The following is an 18668-nucleotide window of genomic DNA, read 5'->3' as shown; positions in this document are numbered from 1 at the left end:
AGCAGAACCCTCGATCAAGGATAAAGTACCAATGTACATTATTACAAAGCATGATGAAGTACTTAACTTTTTAAATTTCCATATATTTTTAAACTATAATATTTTGATTTTATATTTTCCAATATATTCCTCTCTGCTGTGAAAGATTATTTTTCTGCCGTTCTCATACACTTTTGTGGTTCTCCATTATAAGTTGTATCAATCACACACACCATTACTTCAGTAAATTTTTGTTATGTGTGACAGATAACCCAGAAACTTTAATCTCCAAATTTTTAAATTCAGATTTTTTTAACATAGACTCCTTTCTCCATAATCATATTTCCATTAAGATTCCATGCTAAAATTTAGGCTCTCTCTCCTTTAAGAAGAAAATGTTGCAATGATGGCCATTTCCTGAAAATGCGGTGTAACCAACTGGTTTGTTAGAGCCAAAACCAATATTAAATTAATTCAGTTCCAGATGATTTGGGCAGGGTGAATTCACAGGAATTTGCTTCTGCACAGTAGTATTCAATTCAAATAATTTCACTTCATGAACTTTTAGGTTTCATAAATATTAAACGTGAGTATGTCAACGGTCATAGTACACTGACTGAGATACATCTTCTTGCAAAGTTCTTTGAAATCAGATACACTACCTAGGCATAGTGTTTGGTCCCCAACAAATCCTCAAAACTATCCTCACATTGTTTACTAAATGACTTAAACATCTGCTATATGCTAGCTACTTAAAGACATGCTTTCAAAAATGATTCTTTGTAAAGTTAGTTATTCTGAACTTAAAAAACACTCTACACATTTACACCAAAAAAACACAGAAAAAAATTAGTTGTAAATTTATCTTATGTTACCATTCAAGGTTAAATATACTACTGTGTCTTAAGTACTGTGAAAACCTAACAAATGGCATTTATGTGATCATCTGTATAGCTCTGTGGCTGGCAGGAAGACAATGCATGGAGTCCTGAATTTGTCCTTAAAACATTACTAGAGGGAAAAGGGTAGTAGAGAAGAGGAAGAAACTAAGGAAAGAGCTCATTCGCATAGTAGGAGACTAAAAACCTTTGAGGAACTGACTCCCTACCCTTTTATTTTCTGAGGGCTTAGGAACTCCCAGAGCCCCTTTGTGGGTCATGTAATTCAAGTTCTTTCAACATTATTACAATGATTACACTTATAACTAGGTTGCTTATATTAATGCAAAAATTAGTGAAATTACTTACCTGGTGAAGTTATTAACTTGCTGTGATCTTGACATATTTATACTGTTAAGTTCTGGTACATTCAAATTGGATGACTGGTGTTTATTACTATGGCAATATGACTGATGTGCTTTATTCGATATTACACCATTACTACAACTTTCAAAACCTGAGAAAAAGATACCACACAGAAACAGAAACAAACACTAATTTATTAATGAGGTTGTAAATAAGTCTCCATGTTGATTTTGTATTTAAGACTTCTAGAACGTAGGAAAGTCAATGGATGATGTAAATAGTAAACAGGTAATTTCTTTGAAAGGATACTAAGAATACTTAATTGTGAGATCTTAATTATTACTTCATCTAGCATTCACTGAAGGCTTAATTACAGATTTCATTTAATCCTCACAATCCCCCTAAAATGGCAATATGATCATTACCCCAGCTTTATATATGAATACACTGAGGCTCAGAATTTGTCCAAGCCTGAAGTGACTGTATGATATTCAAGAGCAGTGGCTAAGAATAGACATGAGAATCATACTTGTGGTACAGAATAGTGATGTGAATAAACTGAGAGGAACTAATGCAGAAAAGAGGATAAACTGAAGTGAGAAAAAGCAATGGTGTTACTTCACAAAAGGAAAGGAAACATTATCTGACTAGTGTTAAGAATGTTAAATGTACAAAGATAACATCTTGGGAAATGCAGAATTAAAGAGCTGGGTAAACAGAAGACTGAGAAGCATCAGAAATAAATATGTTGCTGGGCATGGTGGCTCACGCCTGTAAGCTCAGCAATCTGGTAGGCTGAGGTAGGAGGAGCACTTGAGGCCAGGAGTTTGAGACCAGTCTTAGAAACATTGCCAGACTCGACCTCTTTAAAGAAAAAACAAAAACAAAACCACAAAACCTGTCACAAAAGTCAAGAAAGGTGAAGAGTTTTAATTAAGAGAACACCCAAAGTCACAGAGAGTAACACTGGTGAGCCAAAAATTGGATGGGAGAAAATGAACTGGGCAGAGCTGACTTTTGCGAGAGGCTTGGTTGGGAAAGGTTGAAGGCAGGGGGAAGGGAGGGAGGCAGGGACAGCCCAGCTAGGTGTAGTAATCAGATATCACAGCCGGATTGCCTTTAAATTTATATTTTATTAAAACGCACAATTACCTTTTCACTATTAAATATCAATAATATAATTTCAATGACTACTCATTTTGAATGCTGGCTTTCATTTATGAAGGTCTGCTAATAACTTACTCTCAGAAACAACTGTTCTTCAAGTTACTCCCTGATACTGAGAACATGTGAATCTGAACCTACAATTTTTCACTTGGAAAATCTTAAGTATACACATTTGAAACAGCTACAAAAGAAACACAGATTTTAAAAAGGAAAAGGGTTCAAGATTATAAAGAGGAAAAATCTAAAAATAATGTCATAAGATTCAATCTCACCAGAAAAATGTGCAGTGCTTCCTTTGCCTGATGCTAAATTGTGGATATTCATTCCATGGCTGGGGCTCATACTTGGACTACTAAAAGGTCGAGGACTAACAGGATAACTGTCTTGAGACTTTGGACTTCGGCCTCCCAAACATCGTACTTCACTATCTGTACCATTCACCATTTCTATAAACTGACGTACTCTAAAGGAGAAAAGAAGAACTTAACTTAGACATCATCTTCAAATGGCCTTTCGTTTACTTAATAGCAACAGATTTCTAAAAATATTTTTTAAGCTTTTATTTATCAGTCAGATTGGTCTTTAGATAGTAAGCTAAAAACATTAAATACAGTGTCCTATACTTTATTGGTTAGGATTTTAGAATTTCCAGAAAAACAAGAGTATAATGCAACAGATACGACAATAATATTACCCTTTTTAATCAAGATTTACTAAATGGAAGTTTACCTATAAGAAGACGTGAACCCCATTTTGTTTAGCTACAAGTAATTTAATCAAAATAACACTTGCACTTGGTAGTAAATCAAATTGTGCCTATGATCTTATGTATATATGATACATGTAAAGTATAGCCTTTCTCCCTACCCGTCCCATTTCCAACGTCTTAACCAAAATGGGCCTTATTTAAACCTCTACTTACTCTAAAGCAAAGAAATTCTGTCATTTGACTTACAAAGGATACCTGTTGCTTCAACAGTTGAAATCTGAAGCTCAATAACATCTAATTTTTTAAATAACAGATTCATAAAACCAATTAAAACTATCAAATCAGAATGGCTATTTTTTAAAAAGCAGTAAAACACAGAATTACCTTATGATCCAGAAAATTCACTTCTAGGTATATAACCAAAAAAATCAAATGCAGGGACTTAGATATTTGTACACCTACACCATAGCAGAATTATTCATAATAGCCAAGAGGCAGAAGCAAACCAAGTGTCCATCAGTGGGTGAATGGATAAGTAAAATGCAGTATTATCCAAACAACGGAGTACAATTCAGCCTTCAACAGGAAGAAAATTGGCTAGGTGCAGTGGCTCATGCCTGTAATCTCAGCACTTTGGGAGGCCGAGGTGGGCGGATCACCTGAGGTCAGGAGTTTGAGACCAGCCTGGCCAACATGGCAAAACCCCATCTCTATATTAAAAAAAAAAAAAAGGCGGGGGGGGGGGGAGAAAATTCTAATACACGCTACAATAAAGATGAACCTTAAGGCTGTTACACTAAAATAAGCCAGTGACAAAGAACAAATACTCTGACTCTACTCATAAGAGTAGTCATATTCATAGAGGTAAATTGTAGAATGATGGTTTCCAGGGGCTAGTGGGGATGAATGGATGGTTAGTGTTTAATAGAGAGTTTCAGTTTGGAAAGATGGAGACGTTCGTTCTGGAGCACAATGGTGTGAATGTAAAAAATGGTTACATTTTATGTATATTTTACTACGATTTTTTAAATGCCACAGAGATTAAATCTAAGTTACTTTTCAGCAGGAAAAATAAGACACCCATCTTCTAAAGATTTTCACATTTTTAAACATAAAAACAGAATGATAAGAGCAAATACACAGCAAAGGACACCTTTTGCTTATGGTGCTTAACACAAAAGTATTTTTCATAACCTGTTACTTAAATGTACTACATTACAAAATTATATATATTTGAAAAGGGGGAAAATTAAAATTACAAAAGCATGAAATATATCTTTTATTATATAAAATACGACAAATATTTATAATATATAACAAACATAGCATTTTATTACGCAAACTCACTTTAATGTGAAAAGGAGATTAGGATTTCTTTCAAGTAAACTTGGGTATAACTGTTGTGTTGTTTCAATGGCTTCTCCCATTCTTCCTGCTAATACCAATTTCTGAATTCCTATTCAGTAAAAGAAAGCAAACAATTAACTTTTACAAAAGTAGGTAAAACATAAACTTAGTGGATCCTCAGAAAAGGGAGTTAGTAAAAATCTTCAAATAAATTATGATTAATTTCTATTTCTTTTTCTAGCATCATAGTTTCCATTAGGCAATCCAGGAACCATTTCAGATATACTAAAAAATTAGAAAAACACATACTGTCACAAATTTTAAAAAAATCACAAACACACAAGTAATATAATTAAAACACCTATTATGCAACACTGAAGTTTCAAACACTGAGATTAAAAAGACTATGTTTTAAAGAGATAATAAAATGCCTTATCAAATATGACTTTCTAAACAAAAAACAAAAAATGCTAGCTTTTGAATAAGATTCCAATTTAACAGAGATTCATTGAGCATTCACTTGATCTGACCTTTGTTAAATTAGATGATGAGGATACAAAATGAGTAAGTGATCTCTGTTCAACAGAGCTTATTAAAATAGTAGGAAATGATAGCACACAATTAACTACAACACAGTGTAATCAGTGCTATTACAGTGATGTGATCTATGAAACAGTTGTTTTCATCCACTGATTTCACCCATCTGTTTTGTTTTCATCCCTATACTCCTGTCAAGTCATACCAACCCTGATGAAATACAGCACCAATTTTAGGATGGCTAACTATGGACCAGTTATGCTAACCTGCCATTGTTAATAGGGCCTGTTTTATCTTTGGCCACACAGGCCAGCACTAGGATCTAAATAATAAATACTTATGATCAATACTATCTCATCTTAGATAGCAACTTAAATTCAAAGATATTTACCTTTCTTTCACATATTATCTCCTCCAACTAATCAGAACTACTTATTTAAAAAAAAAAAACTTTTATTAATTTTTTTTTTCCTGGGAGCTTAAGAAAACATTCTTTTAAGAAAAAAATGGTAAAGACATTCCTTACAAAAATTTCTGCAAAATCTCTCTAGAATTAGAATTCTGACACAGACCTATGTGAATTTCTAACGCTGATCTTCAAAAATGTCAGTGAAAATAAAATTCAGCAGCATCCATTTTAAATATACTTGAAATTATTTAAATTAAAAAAATAAAATTTCTAAAAAATTAAAGCAACCCAATTTATAATCTGAAAACAAATGTTAGCCATGCACCACAGTGTCCTTACTTTGTCTATTCTTAATGGAAGCTAATTCTTCTAGAACGGTCTGGTCTGTAGATCTGGCAAAGGCCTCCGCTGTGGCACAGTACCCATGGTGGACTAAATAAGATGAAACCATTCTTAAAATAAAAAAGAAGAAACATACATCTTTTAGTGAAGAGAATACATGCTTCATACTACAATTTACATAAACAAGGTCTACTCTGGTGTTATAAAAACGAACCTATTTTCTTGAAACAAGGTGTTGTTAAGAACCTCACCTTTAAAGTAAGCTTTTGAAAAACATCATTTTGTTCTATTCATGTAGTATTTTCAAAAAGATAACAACTGGAAATGCTATACTGGGAGTACTCTCCTAAAATAAATATTACTTAAGAATCAAGGACATTAAGTGACCTTTTCTTTGATTCTCAGATTCTCATTACCCCCAGGTCCCTTCCTATCCTATTATTCAGCCCTACTAACCGTAATTTCCATTTTGCTTTTATCATATGACTTATTCCAGTAATTGCTGGCATTCTGTAAAATAATCAACTTTAAAATAAAAGATTAAATGTTAATGTTCCAGAGTTCGATAATTTTCTTTACACACCAGTTAAATGAGATGAGCTCACAAAGTAAGTACAGAATACTAAGGTGAATCCAGAGAGGCAAACTTCCAGAACAATGTCTATAAGCCTAGTTAAAGGAAGAACCAGGGTTCTAGTCTAAATCAATTACTATGGTTTGCCCAAGAGATTTATCAAATATGATTTACCTGTAAGTGACACATTTCCAAGACAATAATCTTTTAAAAAGGTACCAGGTAGTCAAAACATGTATCTAGTCACAAAATGTAGTTAGAAAAACTGGTGATCCAACAATTTTAACCCAAGTATCTGTTATCTCCAAACATTCAACTCTTAAACCTGCCTCTATCTGACACTACTAAGGGCTAGTTAGAAAATGGTGGGAAGCAGTGGTTCACCGGGAGGAGACTGAGAAGTGGAGAGGAAGCAAGGAAAAATGTCTAAGAAACAAATCTGCATCTTATTTTATCCAATTGTTCAAGTTAATTTAAGAGGGAGGGGATCTTTCAGAATGGACTTCTCAAGAGTTCATAGTAAGTATCAATTCAGTGAAGAAGTGGGTGGGAGGATCCTGGCTATAAGATTAAAATCAATGTTTTCTACTACCTTGCCATGACGCTCAGTGAGAGCATTAAAACAATGTGGCCCCAGAGCAACCCAGCCTAGCTTCAGCTCATGGTGACCATGGGATTCTGCATCAGGGTTGTCTATTCTCAATTGAGCTGGACACACAAAAAAATAGTGTCCAAGCTCTGTAATACAAATGATAGTAGTTCTAGGAAAGAAGTGTGCTTTCACAGTCATCATCATGTCTCTTAATCACTACCTTTTCTAACAAAATACCCCCAAAATTTTATGATCATTTTAAAGTTAAGAATATTCAAAGCAATTATAAGGACATTTAAGGCGACATGTGTTAGACCAATTGCATCTGAAAATCTGCTATTTTCTTGGCCTGGATTATAATAGTGAAAAGGACTTTTTAAATTTAATAACATTTATTAAAATTTTAAGTCTATACTTATACTGCTGATAGTTCAAATATTAAGAGCTTCAGCATGGCCAACTTCATGTCCAAAAACCACAGATTCTAATTATAAAATCTAGATTATCTCTCAACTTTATCTTTTGCCTTAGCATTATTAAAAATTAAATTGTGTAACCTACAGAAATCCTATTACTAAGAATAGCAAATGAATTAACCTAGCCTAGGTGGCCTATCATTTTATTTCTTCCATCAAATTAATTCAGACAGAAATACAATTCTATATGTGTGTCATCAATTGTTTTTAAATTTGTTTAGTGGAGTAAATTACTTTTTGTTGAGATTAAAATCAGTAATATTACAGAGATATTAGTATATAAATTAGTTGATTAAAAAGTTTCCATGAATACCAAAAGAATAAATGTCTTATAAAAAATATATTCTGAATAATGTCAATTCAAATTTCTTCACTCTTACTTTTGTATCATGGTCTGCCATTCTCCTTCTCGTTCTCCAATAGGAAATCGGTCTATCTGTGCCTGGATTTTGGTTCTCCACTCTCGCATATAGTCTTCTATATCAAACACGAAAGGATGTTGACCAAAATTGGCATCAACCACTTCTCCTGGTGTCTGAAGCCCCACGGTAGGATACAAATTTGGCTGTAAGATAACATATTTCATTAAACAGCTATCCATTTTATGTTAGATTTAATATTATTTTAATGTTATCTTTAAAAGAGCAGAACTATAAATTTACTTTATATTTTAAAATCCCAATCAAAATATTAGTAGAAGGCTAAAACAAATGATCTATTTTAAAATACATTGTATGTTAGATGAAAAAATATTGCTTCCTGCAATTTAATCACCAAGAAAAAACACAGCAACCCAAGATCTCTATTTTACTTATTCAGGGACAACATTGTATTTATTATACCATGTAGCACTGTGCTACTAATATATAGAGATGTCATTCTTGTTCTAAAGATTATGTCATATAGTAGTTATAGAAATTCAAATATAAACATATAACTCAGGTTTATCCCAGATTTTATATATGATACATTTCTATAAACTGCATGTTAAAGCTAGTTACCATAAAAGTACAATCTCAACTAGTCTGGCATGTAATAGCTTAAATTTACTATTTTCATTCTGTACATTTGGGATGCCTAACTTTACAAAGCGAAGGGGATAAGACCTTAACTACAAGCAAAACACAGTGCCATGAAGAGTGGGGATTCTCTATATTAAATTTAAAAAAATTTTAAAACTCAAGTATACATATTTCAAGGGAGGAAAAGGATGAATTTAAATACTCAAACTCAGAAATGCATTCAGGTACACTCCAGGATTCCAAGGTTACTCAAGATGAAAAGGTGGTAACCTCAAGTATACAAAAAAAATAGGAGTCATTCTTTTGGCTGTGTCACTAATTGGTTGTTAAATCTAAAGGGAGAATGAGTTTCCAAGTGTCTACTAAATGCCAGGGTTTAATCATCATAATTCTATGAGGTCACTCATTACTTCTACTACAAAGATAGAAAAAATGAGGATTCAAGGTTAAATAACTTGCTTATGGTCATTCTGCTAACAAGTGGCAGAAATGGAATGAGACACAAGTCTGTCTATACCACATCCATGACTGATTTTTTCCTCTTGTAACTCCAAATCCTACCATATTTTCGTTTTCTGTATTTATGCTTTATATCTTTAATAGTTATAACAAGTATTTTCAGTACAAAACAAGGTAAAGATCAAGAGTGGATAATTTCTGTGTGAATATAAGATGTTAAATAGATTTTACAGTAAAATGCTAAAGAGGATGTGTTTTAAAACTATTCGATCAAGTAGTACAAATAAGAAACAAAACCAATATTGCGTCAAAATATCAACAAAGTACTACTGAATTATGGAAATAAATGGCTAAAGCAAAGTATGCAAATGTACTGATTCTTAATAATCAACAGAGCTAAAGGTTTACAGACTTACAAACCTAACAGGTTTATAAACTTTTAAGCTAAAAACAGGTGAGACAGTACAGCGTTTCCATTTCGCCAATGAGAAAACGGAGACCTAAAGACTTTATAGAAACAGGCCAGGTGTGGTGGTTCATGCCTATAATCCCAGCACCATGGGAGGCTGAGGTGGGTGGATCACCTGAGGTTAGGAGTATCAGACCAGCCTGAACAAGATGGGGAAACCTTTTCTGTACTAAAAATACAAAAATTAGTGAGGTGTGGTGGCATGCACCTATAATCCCAGCTACTTGGGAGGCTGAGGCAGAAGAATCACTTGAATTCGGGAGGCAGAGGTTGCAGTAAGCCAAGATCACACTACTGTACTCCAGCCTGGGCAACAACAGCAAGACTTCAACTCAAAAAAAGAAAAAAATACGTCGGGCACAGTGGCTCACACCTATAATCCCAGCACTTTGGGAGGCTGAGGCGGGCGGATCACAAGGTCAAGTGATTGAGACCATCCTGGTCAACATGGTGAAACCACCCCCATCTCTACTAAAAATACAAAAATTAGTTGGCTGTGGTGTCGGGTGCCTGTAATCCCAGCTACTTGCGACGCTAATGCAGGAGAATCGCTTGAACCCAGAAGGCGGAGGTTGCAGTGGGCTGAGATCATGCCATTGCACTCCAGCCTGGGTAACAGAGCGAGACTCCGTCTCAAAAAAAAAAAAAAAAAAGAAAACAAGAAAAGGAGTTTACAGAAACAATCTAAAACCACACAGCTTGCTAATTAATGGCAGCACTTGAAAGAAAAAAACCTCACCTCTCTCTACTTCTAGCATAGTATTCTTTGCCTTAAAACCCACTAGATTATGAGATACTTTAAAACAAAAGCATGTAAGCCAAAAACAATAAAGAAATCAACAGAGTGAAAGGTAATTCTGTTCATTAAGCAAAGTTTACAATTATGATATTCTGTATTGTTTAAATAAAGACACTTTTAAAATGATTTGCTCATCTAAATTGTCTTACAAATTTAGAAAAATAATTCTATCAACACTATCAAAGACAATCAACATTCATGAATTATCTGATAAAACTTTCATAAAAATTTAAAATTCCCTATGACAAAACATGCCACAAATGGCAAAGACAAATGACTTTCTAGAAAAAAAAAAAAAATGTACCATGCATATGGCAAAATGTGTATTCCAAATATAGAAAACATTCTCACACTTCAGGAGGACAAAGACTACCAGTTCAAATTCTTAAAAATGGCAATGAATATGTAAGCAAGTTGTAGAAGAAATGAAAATGACAACATATAGAGACGCTTAATTGCACTCAAGTTTTTAGATGCAGATTTTTAATGTGCATTTAAAAATAAAATCAATTAAATTAAAAATGCAAGATTAAAAACTTTTTTGAACATCAGATTAAGACTTGAAAGGTTGAGAATAACCAATGTTGATATGGGTTGGGAAAATAACCTTTTCATCTACTGCACACAGAAATGTAAACTGACATAATCTTTTAATAAAGAAATGTGGAAAAATCTATTAAAGTCGACAGAGTAATTTCACTTGAAAGAGTTTATTCGTACAGAAAAGTAAGTATGTGCAAAGACATATCCTGTAGCATTATTTGTAATGCAAACAAATGTTAAAATATCCACAGATAGGTGATATTATACCACATTCATCAAATCTCAGATTCTAATAACAACAAATATCAATATTTTATGTCTAGGAAAACACAATGCAAATTAAACTCTGACCAGTTACTGATTCTAAAGTGCATTCTCTTTTTCTTCTTTTTTTTTGAGATGGAGTCTTCCTCTGTTGCCCAGGCTGGAGTGCAATAGTCAGATCTCTGCTCATCACAACCTATACCTCTTGGGTTCAAGCAATTCCCCTGCCTCAGCCTTCAGAGTAGCTGGGATTATAGGCACATGCCACCACACCCAGCTAATTTTTTGTATTTTTAGTAGAGACAGGGTTTCACCATGTTGGCCAGGTTGGTCTTGAACTCCTAACCTCGTGATCTGCCTGCCTCAGCCTCCCAAAGTGCTAGGATTACAGGCATGAGCCACCACACCTGGCCCTAAAGTGCATTCTTATTTCAGAAATATTAAAATATGAAAAAATGTACATTTTATAACTGATCAATTGTGGTAGTATGTTAATACAATAAGAGAACATAAAGCAGGAAGAACAGAATGAAAAATGTATATATGGACACAGAAAGATGTCCTATACACATTACTAAATAAAGAGAGCAAGGTATAACATAATGTATACAGTATGACCCTATCTTTCATATAAACATTTAAAAATGAACATACTGGCTTGTATGTATTTAGAAAGATATATATTCAAGTTAAACATTATAGCCAAAGAGACTGGGATTGTGAAGAACTTCTCTTTTGTACATTTCTGTATATATAAACATTTCTCATTTAAATATTTAATACTGTACTTCTGTACTCGCAGATAGATATAAAAAAAAAAACTTTTAGTAATATTAAGTCAGTTTTGGCTCACTGAAAAGTACTATAATTTTTATACCATTTATTCAACTGGAGAATTTGGGGGAAGAGGATTAAGGACTAGTCCTTAACTTGCTATATTAGAAATTTTAAAAAGCAACAGCCTTCAATATTTTTTAGTATGTTGACAGAACTGTGCAACTATCATAATTTAACTGTATAACAATCCCATCACCTCAAAAAGAAACCCAGTACCCATCAGCAGCCAATTCCCATTTTCCCATCCCCCCCAATCCCCTAATCTCTGGCAACCACTAATCTACTTTCTGACTCTTATGAATTTGCCCATTCTAGACATTTTGCATAAATGGAACTACAAAATATGTGATCTTTTATGACTGGCTTCTTTTCTTTTGAATTGGAGTTTTGTTCATTACCCAAACTGGAGTGCAATGGCGCAATGTCGGCTCACTGCAACCTCTGCCTCCTGGATTCAAGTGATTGTCCTGTCTCAGCCTCTCGAGTAGCTGGGATTACAGGCATGCGCCATCACACCCGGCTAATTTTGTATTTTCAGTAGAGACAGGGTTCCATGTTGTTGAGGCTGGTCTCGAACTCCTGACCTCAGGTAATCTGCCCACCTCGGCCTCCCAAATTGCTAAGATTACAGGCATGAGCCGCTGCACCGGGCCTATGACAGATTTATTCAGCATGCTTTCAAGGTTAATCCATTTGGCAGATGCATCTTCACTGCAGATTTATATGTAATAATGTTTTCCAGAAAAATGTTTCTAAATCTGAAAAAATTACTCCAGCTTATGTAGAATAGTACATAGACAGAATAGGTCCTTTATGAAAAGAATAGGAAAACATTTCTATTAACTTGCAAAAGATATTTTCAATCTAGAAACTGTTTAAAAGCTAAATGTACACTCTATAAATTCATATTCTCAATAGCACAGCTTTGGTCTGTATTAGATTTCTTCTAATAAAAATGATTATACAGCTATTTCTCTCTCTCTGGCCCCCTAACCCCCTGCGTGCATGCGTGTGTGTGTGTCTCTCTCTCTCTCTCTCTCTCTCTCTCTGTCTCTCTCACTCACTCATTCTCTCTCTTCCCCCCTCCTTCCTCCTCGGCCTCATTTAAAAATAAATTAAAAAAATTTTTTTAAAATGCTATACAAATAATGTATCCATAAAAAGGAGACTTCAAGTCAGTGATCAGAATTGGAAAATAGCATCACACTTAAAATGAGAACAGCTACTATAACTAAAGGAATATATACCCAATCCAAAACTGAATTAGTTATAGTTAACGTCATTTCTCAAACTGGTGAGGTAAGCAGAGGGAAAAAAAAGACTATTTTGAAAAAAATCTAAGGTTTTCAAAGCTGTATAAACACTTATGTTCCATAACAGGTGCAGAACAATCTAGGTAAACTAGTTTTTCCGCAAACATACTTTCTCTTAAGGAGTCAATGGTACAGGTAGCTAGTGAGAAATCACAGGTACAGAAAACATGATATAAACATTTCCTTGATGCTTCCTTTAAGAGAAAGATTAACTTTTTCCTCTCTCTTTAAGTAGAAAAGTGATATGAAGCCTGTGGAAGTCGAGAAGATTTACAGTATTAAAAATGAAAAACACTATACTAAAAGGAAACCTAAAACCACCACCCTGACCACTGTTACAACGAAGTTCCACATCATTGGTTAACCGAGGGAGAAAACAACTGGTGATTCAAAGTGGGAGAGAAAATAACACATCTACAACCAACCAAGCTTTTCCCAAATGATCACCACTCTATCTATGAAAAAGAAAATGAAAGCTAACAACAAAAGCTCACGTTGACAAGTTGGTTTTACATGCTTAGTGCCACAACACAGGAAAAAAACAAAAAGAAAAACCAGCCACTAAACCCTTTAACCAACTCCAAATGAAACTTACAGCATTCTCACCAGAGTCTCTTAACAATTAAAGACCAAACCAACCCACCAACCAGAATCTGCACCTACACTCTGCCTACAATGCTCTTCTCAAAAGCCCATCCCCTCATTTATCTCACACACCTGTCTACCTCTTTCTATGCTATACCAACTTTTTTGCATGCTAGTAATTTTCATCAGCATGCTCAATCTCCTTTTTTGTCTACTGCCCCAACTTCCACCACTGGCTACTATTCCGTTTCTTTTTTTCCTTTTTTTTTTTTTTAGACCAAGTGTTACTCTTGTTGCCCAAGCTAGAGTGCAGTGGTGTGATCTCAGCTCACTGCAACTGCCACTTCCCGGGTTCAAGCAACTCTCCTGCCTCAGCCCTCCTGAGTAGCTGGGACTACAGGTACACACCACCATGTCTGACTAATTTTTTGTATTTTTAGTAGAGATAGGGTTTTACTATGTTGGCCAGGCTGGTCTTGAACTCCTGACCTTGTGATCCGCCACCTCGGCCTCCCAACATGCTGGGATCACAGCCGTAAGCCACTGTACCCAGCCTACTCCATTTCTTTTCTCCTCATTGTGGCCAAAGTCCTCCAGAGTTGTCCACTGTCTATAACTCACCTCATCCTAAAATCCATTCCAATCAGGATGTCTCTCTCCATCACATTGCTGAAATTTTCTTCTCCAGGTCACCAATGACCTCTACTCTGCTAAGTAGAACGGTCAATTCTCAGACCTCATGTAATTTTCAGATCCAATCCATCAGCCAATTCTCTTGGTTTTGAGTTGGATTTTTGAAGAGGTGAGATCTCATTATATTGCCCAAAGTGGTGTTGAACTCTTGGCCTCAAGCAATTCTCCCACCTCAGTTTCCCAGAGCCAAATAATGCTTCTTGGTGAGTACTTTTGATCAGTAGGGTTCAAATATTCCTTGTCTTAAAATTATTTTCTATTATAATTTTGGTTTCTTCTGTTTTTTTCCTAGGATTTTCTTAAAAGACATAAATAATCTATAGATTTGGTACCTATTCACTGCCTCTGAATCTTCCATCATCTCTCTCAATGCATTTCTGAAAATTGGAATGCATTTTATAATTGATGACACCTTACTATGGTCAGGCAGCTGTCATGACACAGCTGTCACTGCCTGCACAGGTACAAATTTGTTAAAGAATGAGCTCACTGAAAAACTCTTGGGACTGAATTGCTTTTCCTGATGAAATTTTCATTTTCGTGATATCGATCACTATCATGAAAGTGACAGCATCAAATGTGCACGATGTAATCAGCAAACTGGAGGAAAATCCCACAGACATAACAGAGAAATCTTAAAAAATGTTCTTGATAGCAGAGAAGATAGTATCACATAGAATATCATGGGTATCAGCCTGGGCAACTTGGCGAAAACCTGTCTCCATCAAAAATACAAAAAATCAGTCGGGCATGCTGGTATGCGCCCGTGGTCCCAGTTACATGGGAGGCTGAGGTGGGAGGATTCCTTGAGCCCAGGCAGCAAAGGCTGCAGTAAGCTAAGATCACACCACTGTACTCCAAACTGGGTGACAGAGCGAGACAAAAGAAAATCATAGCATAGACTCTAAAAGTAACTGATTTAAAAGGTCAGACTCTGAACTTCACGTGAAGGACCTTAATCAATTTATTTTTGCTTATCTCATCATTTTTAGGTGTGTAACATCTAAAAAGAGACACAGATTAAACATCTATGTTTAAATAACCCTAAGAGACCATTCCGTGAGTATAAAATAAAAATACTAAGTGATAAGGGAGGCATTACATCATAGTTTGTTAGTTTTTCCCCCTTGGTGTCATAGATGATGCAGATTACAACTGACACGGCCTTGGGTTTGGTAAATAAGATACGTGGAATCAAACCTCTACTGAAGAAAGTTATTGTCATCCCTTGCTTGAATTTCTGCAATAGTCTCCTCACAGGTCTCCTTGCTTCTACCCTTAAATCCATATTGTCTATTTTTCAACTGAGCAATCACAGTGATCCTGTATAAAGTGAAGTCATATCATGACAAACAAAAGTCTGCAATGTCTTTGTATTTCACTCAGAGTGAATGTCCAAGCCCTCTCAATGGCTTGCCCAGGTCTAGATTATCTATTAATAGCTTACCCCCAGTCCCCATCATTATCTCTGATCATCTACTACTACATATGCTCTGCCCTCCTCACTCCTCTCTACCACACTTCATGCCATTCTTCAAACAAGCTAAGTGTGCTCCTGCCTGAGCACCTTTTTCCTAACTTCTCTCTGCCTGAAAAAGTCTTGCTCTACATACCCATTTGGCTGACTCCCTCACTCCTCCAAAAGCCTTAGCTCAAGTCTCACCTTGAGCAAAGGGGAGCAATTTGTACAACCTTGTGTCCTACTGTTGGTATTCCCATTCTCTTTTTTCCCTTTCTTTCCAAAGGATACTTAACACCCTTAAAATATGTTCTAATTTGCTTGTTTTGCATGTACTGCTTATTATCTAACTTTCACAGCTTGACTACTATAAAGTCCAAGAAGGCAGAGACCATTACTCTACCTGTTTTGTTGAATTATATATATATACTCCAAGCACTTAGCCTGCCACATGGTAGGCCTCTATATAGCTTAGATGAATAAATAAATTAGAATTGCTATACAGCCCTCTGCTGAAGAGTCCAAGGAAATACATTTCAAATGAATGAATGGTGACATTTAAAATGATACTTGAATCAATTTTGATTTATTTTCCTTTACACAATGAATCCAGTGCAAGCTGGAACCTAATTTCTGAAGGTCTATATCCAAGGTGGTTAGAGAAAAGATTTCTTCTTTGCATACAAACATAATAAATATCAATAAGACTGTATTCTAAACTTCCTAAATATACCCAGTATCAGTTTCTTTGTACTTCCTTTAATTAAAAATAGAAAATTGCTTTTTAAAAAAAGTCTTACCGGTAGGTCAGTGAAAGCAATACCTAAAAAGAAAGAAAAAAAGTAGCATTAGAGCTGTTTTTCAAAGCAGACTATAGTGACAAGCTGAATTTCTAGCTAAAAAGGGCAAAACAAATGGCAAAAGGAAAAACATTAAAGCCTAAATACAAAATAACAGGAGTAATTTTTTATCAATAATACTAACATATATGTCTGAGTGAATGCTATCCCCCTTCAAGATAATCAGCCTTGCTAGTCATACAGAAATTTTATTTCTGAGATGTTGCTGTTGTCTCAAGGATTTCTAAAATCGTTTTAGACATATCTTCAAAGCTACATTAGAAAACACATTAAGTTGTTTGCAAAATAGTTACTGTTTATTTTTTACCCCCAAGTTGCAATGTCTAGCCTCATCATTTAATAATCATCATCTAGATTTAGCTTGTAAATAATTTTAGGTGGAAGGAAAAGAGTTTTTCTGTTATAAAAAGCGAGCAGGGGAAAATACAGCATATTTTTGCTTCTTTAAGAAATGTTTCTTATGAAAGTAAATCCTTTAACTTCTCATTTGCTCGTGGGGAAAAAACAATTCCTCCTTCAAAGGATAAAGGTTTATACACAGTTGAGAATTTTTCTTGAATACCCTTTGACAGTTATTTCTACACAGTCACATTCTAGATACAACGTGAACAACGGCAGTATCACTGGAATAAGTCTACTGTCAACCCAACATGACAATTTAACGACCTCCTTCCAAATATTCCAAATACACAGCTTAGCTGAAAATAAGATGAATTATTTCTGTAGGACCTCACAGATATATTTTTAAAGATCTAGCTCTAGAATAATGGGAGAGGAGAAGTACTGGTGAGTCGAGAGGAGAAGTACTGGTGAGTCAGTTGCTCTCAATTCTTCCAGTCTAAAACAAACCAAGCCAGCACCACTGCTTCTACAGTCTTGATCACTATCTTAAAACTGAGGGGATTTCCATTAAATTATTTTTAAGGTCTCTTCCCACTTGACATTTTATTCCTCTGTGACTGTGCTATACCAACAGAAAACATCTAACGCTGTTAATTAAGGTAATAAAGTTAAAAGACAACCTGAATATAAATTTTACACTTTTAAAATAATGTGTAAAAATAATGCTTTGTAGTTAATAAAACCCTGTTTTTATGAATTTTTAAAACGGATAAATTCATTGTGTCTTGTCAAAAGGAAAGCAAAATTAGGGTTCCTGTTTTCCCCATGTATAACATATCATTACATTTAAATTCATTAATAACACAGAAGGCAAGTGACTACTATCAGCCCAAATAAAGTTTATTCCAAATTTTCACAAAAGTAAAAAGAATACAGAAAGCAAGAGAGAATTATTTTAATATACTATAACTACACATATTTCTAATATTTTTCATAAAATAAGCTAATCAATTATTTTTCTCAAAGATGTCTAGTTATAATGAAGACTGTATATTCTATTTTTAGTAAAAATCCTTTGTGTCTGTAATTACTGAAATTTTCATTTTACCAAAAACTCTAATGAAAAATTCAAAATTAATTCCAAAGGTTAACATTTTTTTAACACTGCCAAATACAGTTATCACAACATGTTTTTGCCCAATCAGACCATGAAAAGATGCCACTTTAACAAGATGGCATAACTATTTAAATTTTACATAGAAAGCAATTTTCTATATTCATGATTTCCTGGTTTGTCAGGCTTTTTGAAAAGAGATCTTCAATTGGTAAATGATATTTAATAAAACGACATTTTAAAAAACAAAGTCAAAATTTATCAAATTAAGTTAACCTATATATTGCAACATTTCTTATTAGCTCAAAACCTTTCCATTTCTCTTTATATACTAAGCAAATATATATTCTGAAAATCTTCCATGAGACAGAAACTAAAAATGTATTAGCTTTGGATACAAATTATCCATTTAGGAAGTACAAGAAAATAGTAACAGTATTTTATCTTCTAAGACTCCGGAATTTAGACCAGAGTTAGGCAAAGCTTTCCCATAAAGGACTAGTAATATGTTCTGCTTTCCAGGCCATACGGTC

At 34.5% G+C, this 18668-nt stretch overlaps 1 protein-coding gene across 1 annotated transcript in view; it reads right to left on the bottom strand.

The window, feature by feature from the left end:
- RANBP9 (RAN binding protein 9) overlaps positions 1 to 18668 on the bottom strand; it is a 111126-nt gene that overhangs the window by 17295 nt on the left and 75163 nt on the right. The window contains exons 5-10 of the mRNA XM_032247670.1: positions 16620 to 16642; positions 7757 to 7941; positions 5732 to 5844; positions 4447 to 4555; positions 2663 to 2853; positions 1227 to 1374 (exon numbers count right to left, since the gene is read on the bottom strand). Of these exons, the coding sequence (XP_032103561.1) occupies positions 1227 to 1374; positions 2663 to 2853; positions 4447 to 4555; positions 5732 to 5844; positions 7757 to 7941; positions 16620 to 16642 (769 nt within the window). The remainder of the gene's footprint in view (positions 1 to 1226; positions 1375 to 2662; positions 2854 to 4446; positions 4556 to 5731; positions 5845 to 7756; positions 7942 to 16619; positions 16643 to 18668) is intronic.

Source organism: Sapajus apella, unplaced genomic scaffold (genome assembly GCF_009761245.1).
Source record: "Sapajus apella isolate SASKATOON/1434 unplaced genomic scaffold, GSC_monkey_1.0 scaffold63, whole genome shotgun sequence".
In the NCBI taxonomy this organism is placed as follows: domain Eukaryota; kingdom Metazoa; phylum Chordata; class Mammalia; order Primates; family Cebidae; genus Sapajus; species Sapajus apella.
Note: the sequence above shows the minus strand (reverse complement) of the source record. Positions and strands in the feature narration are given on the sequence as shown.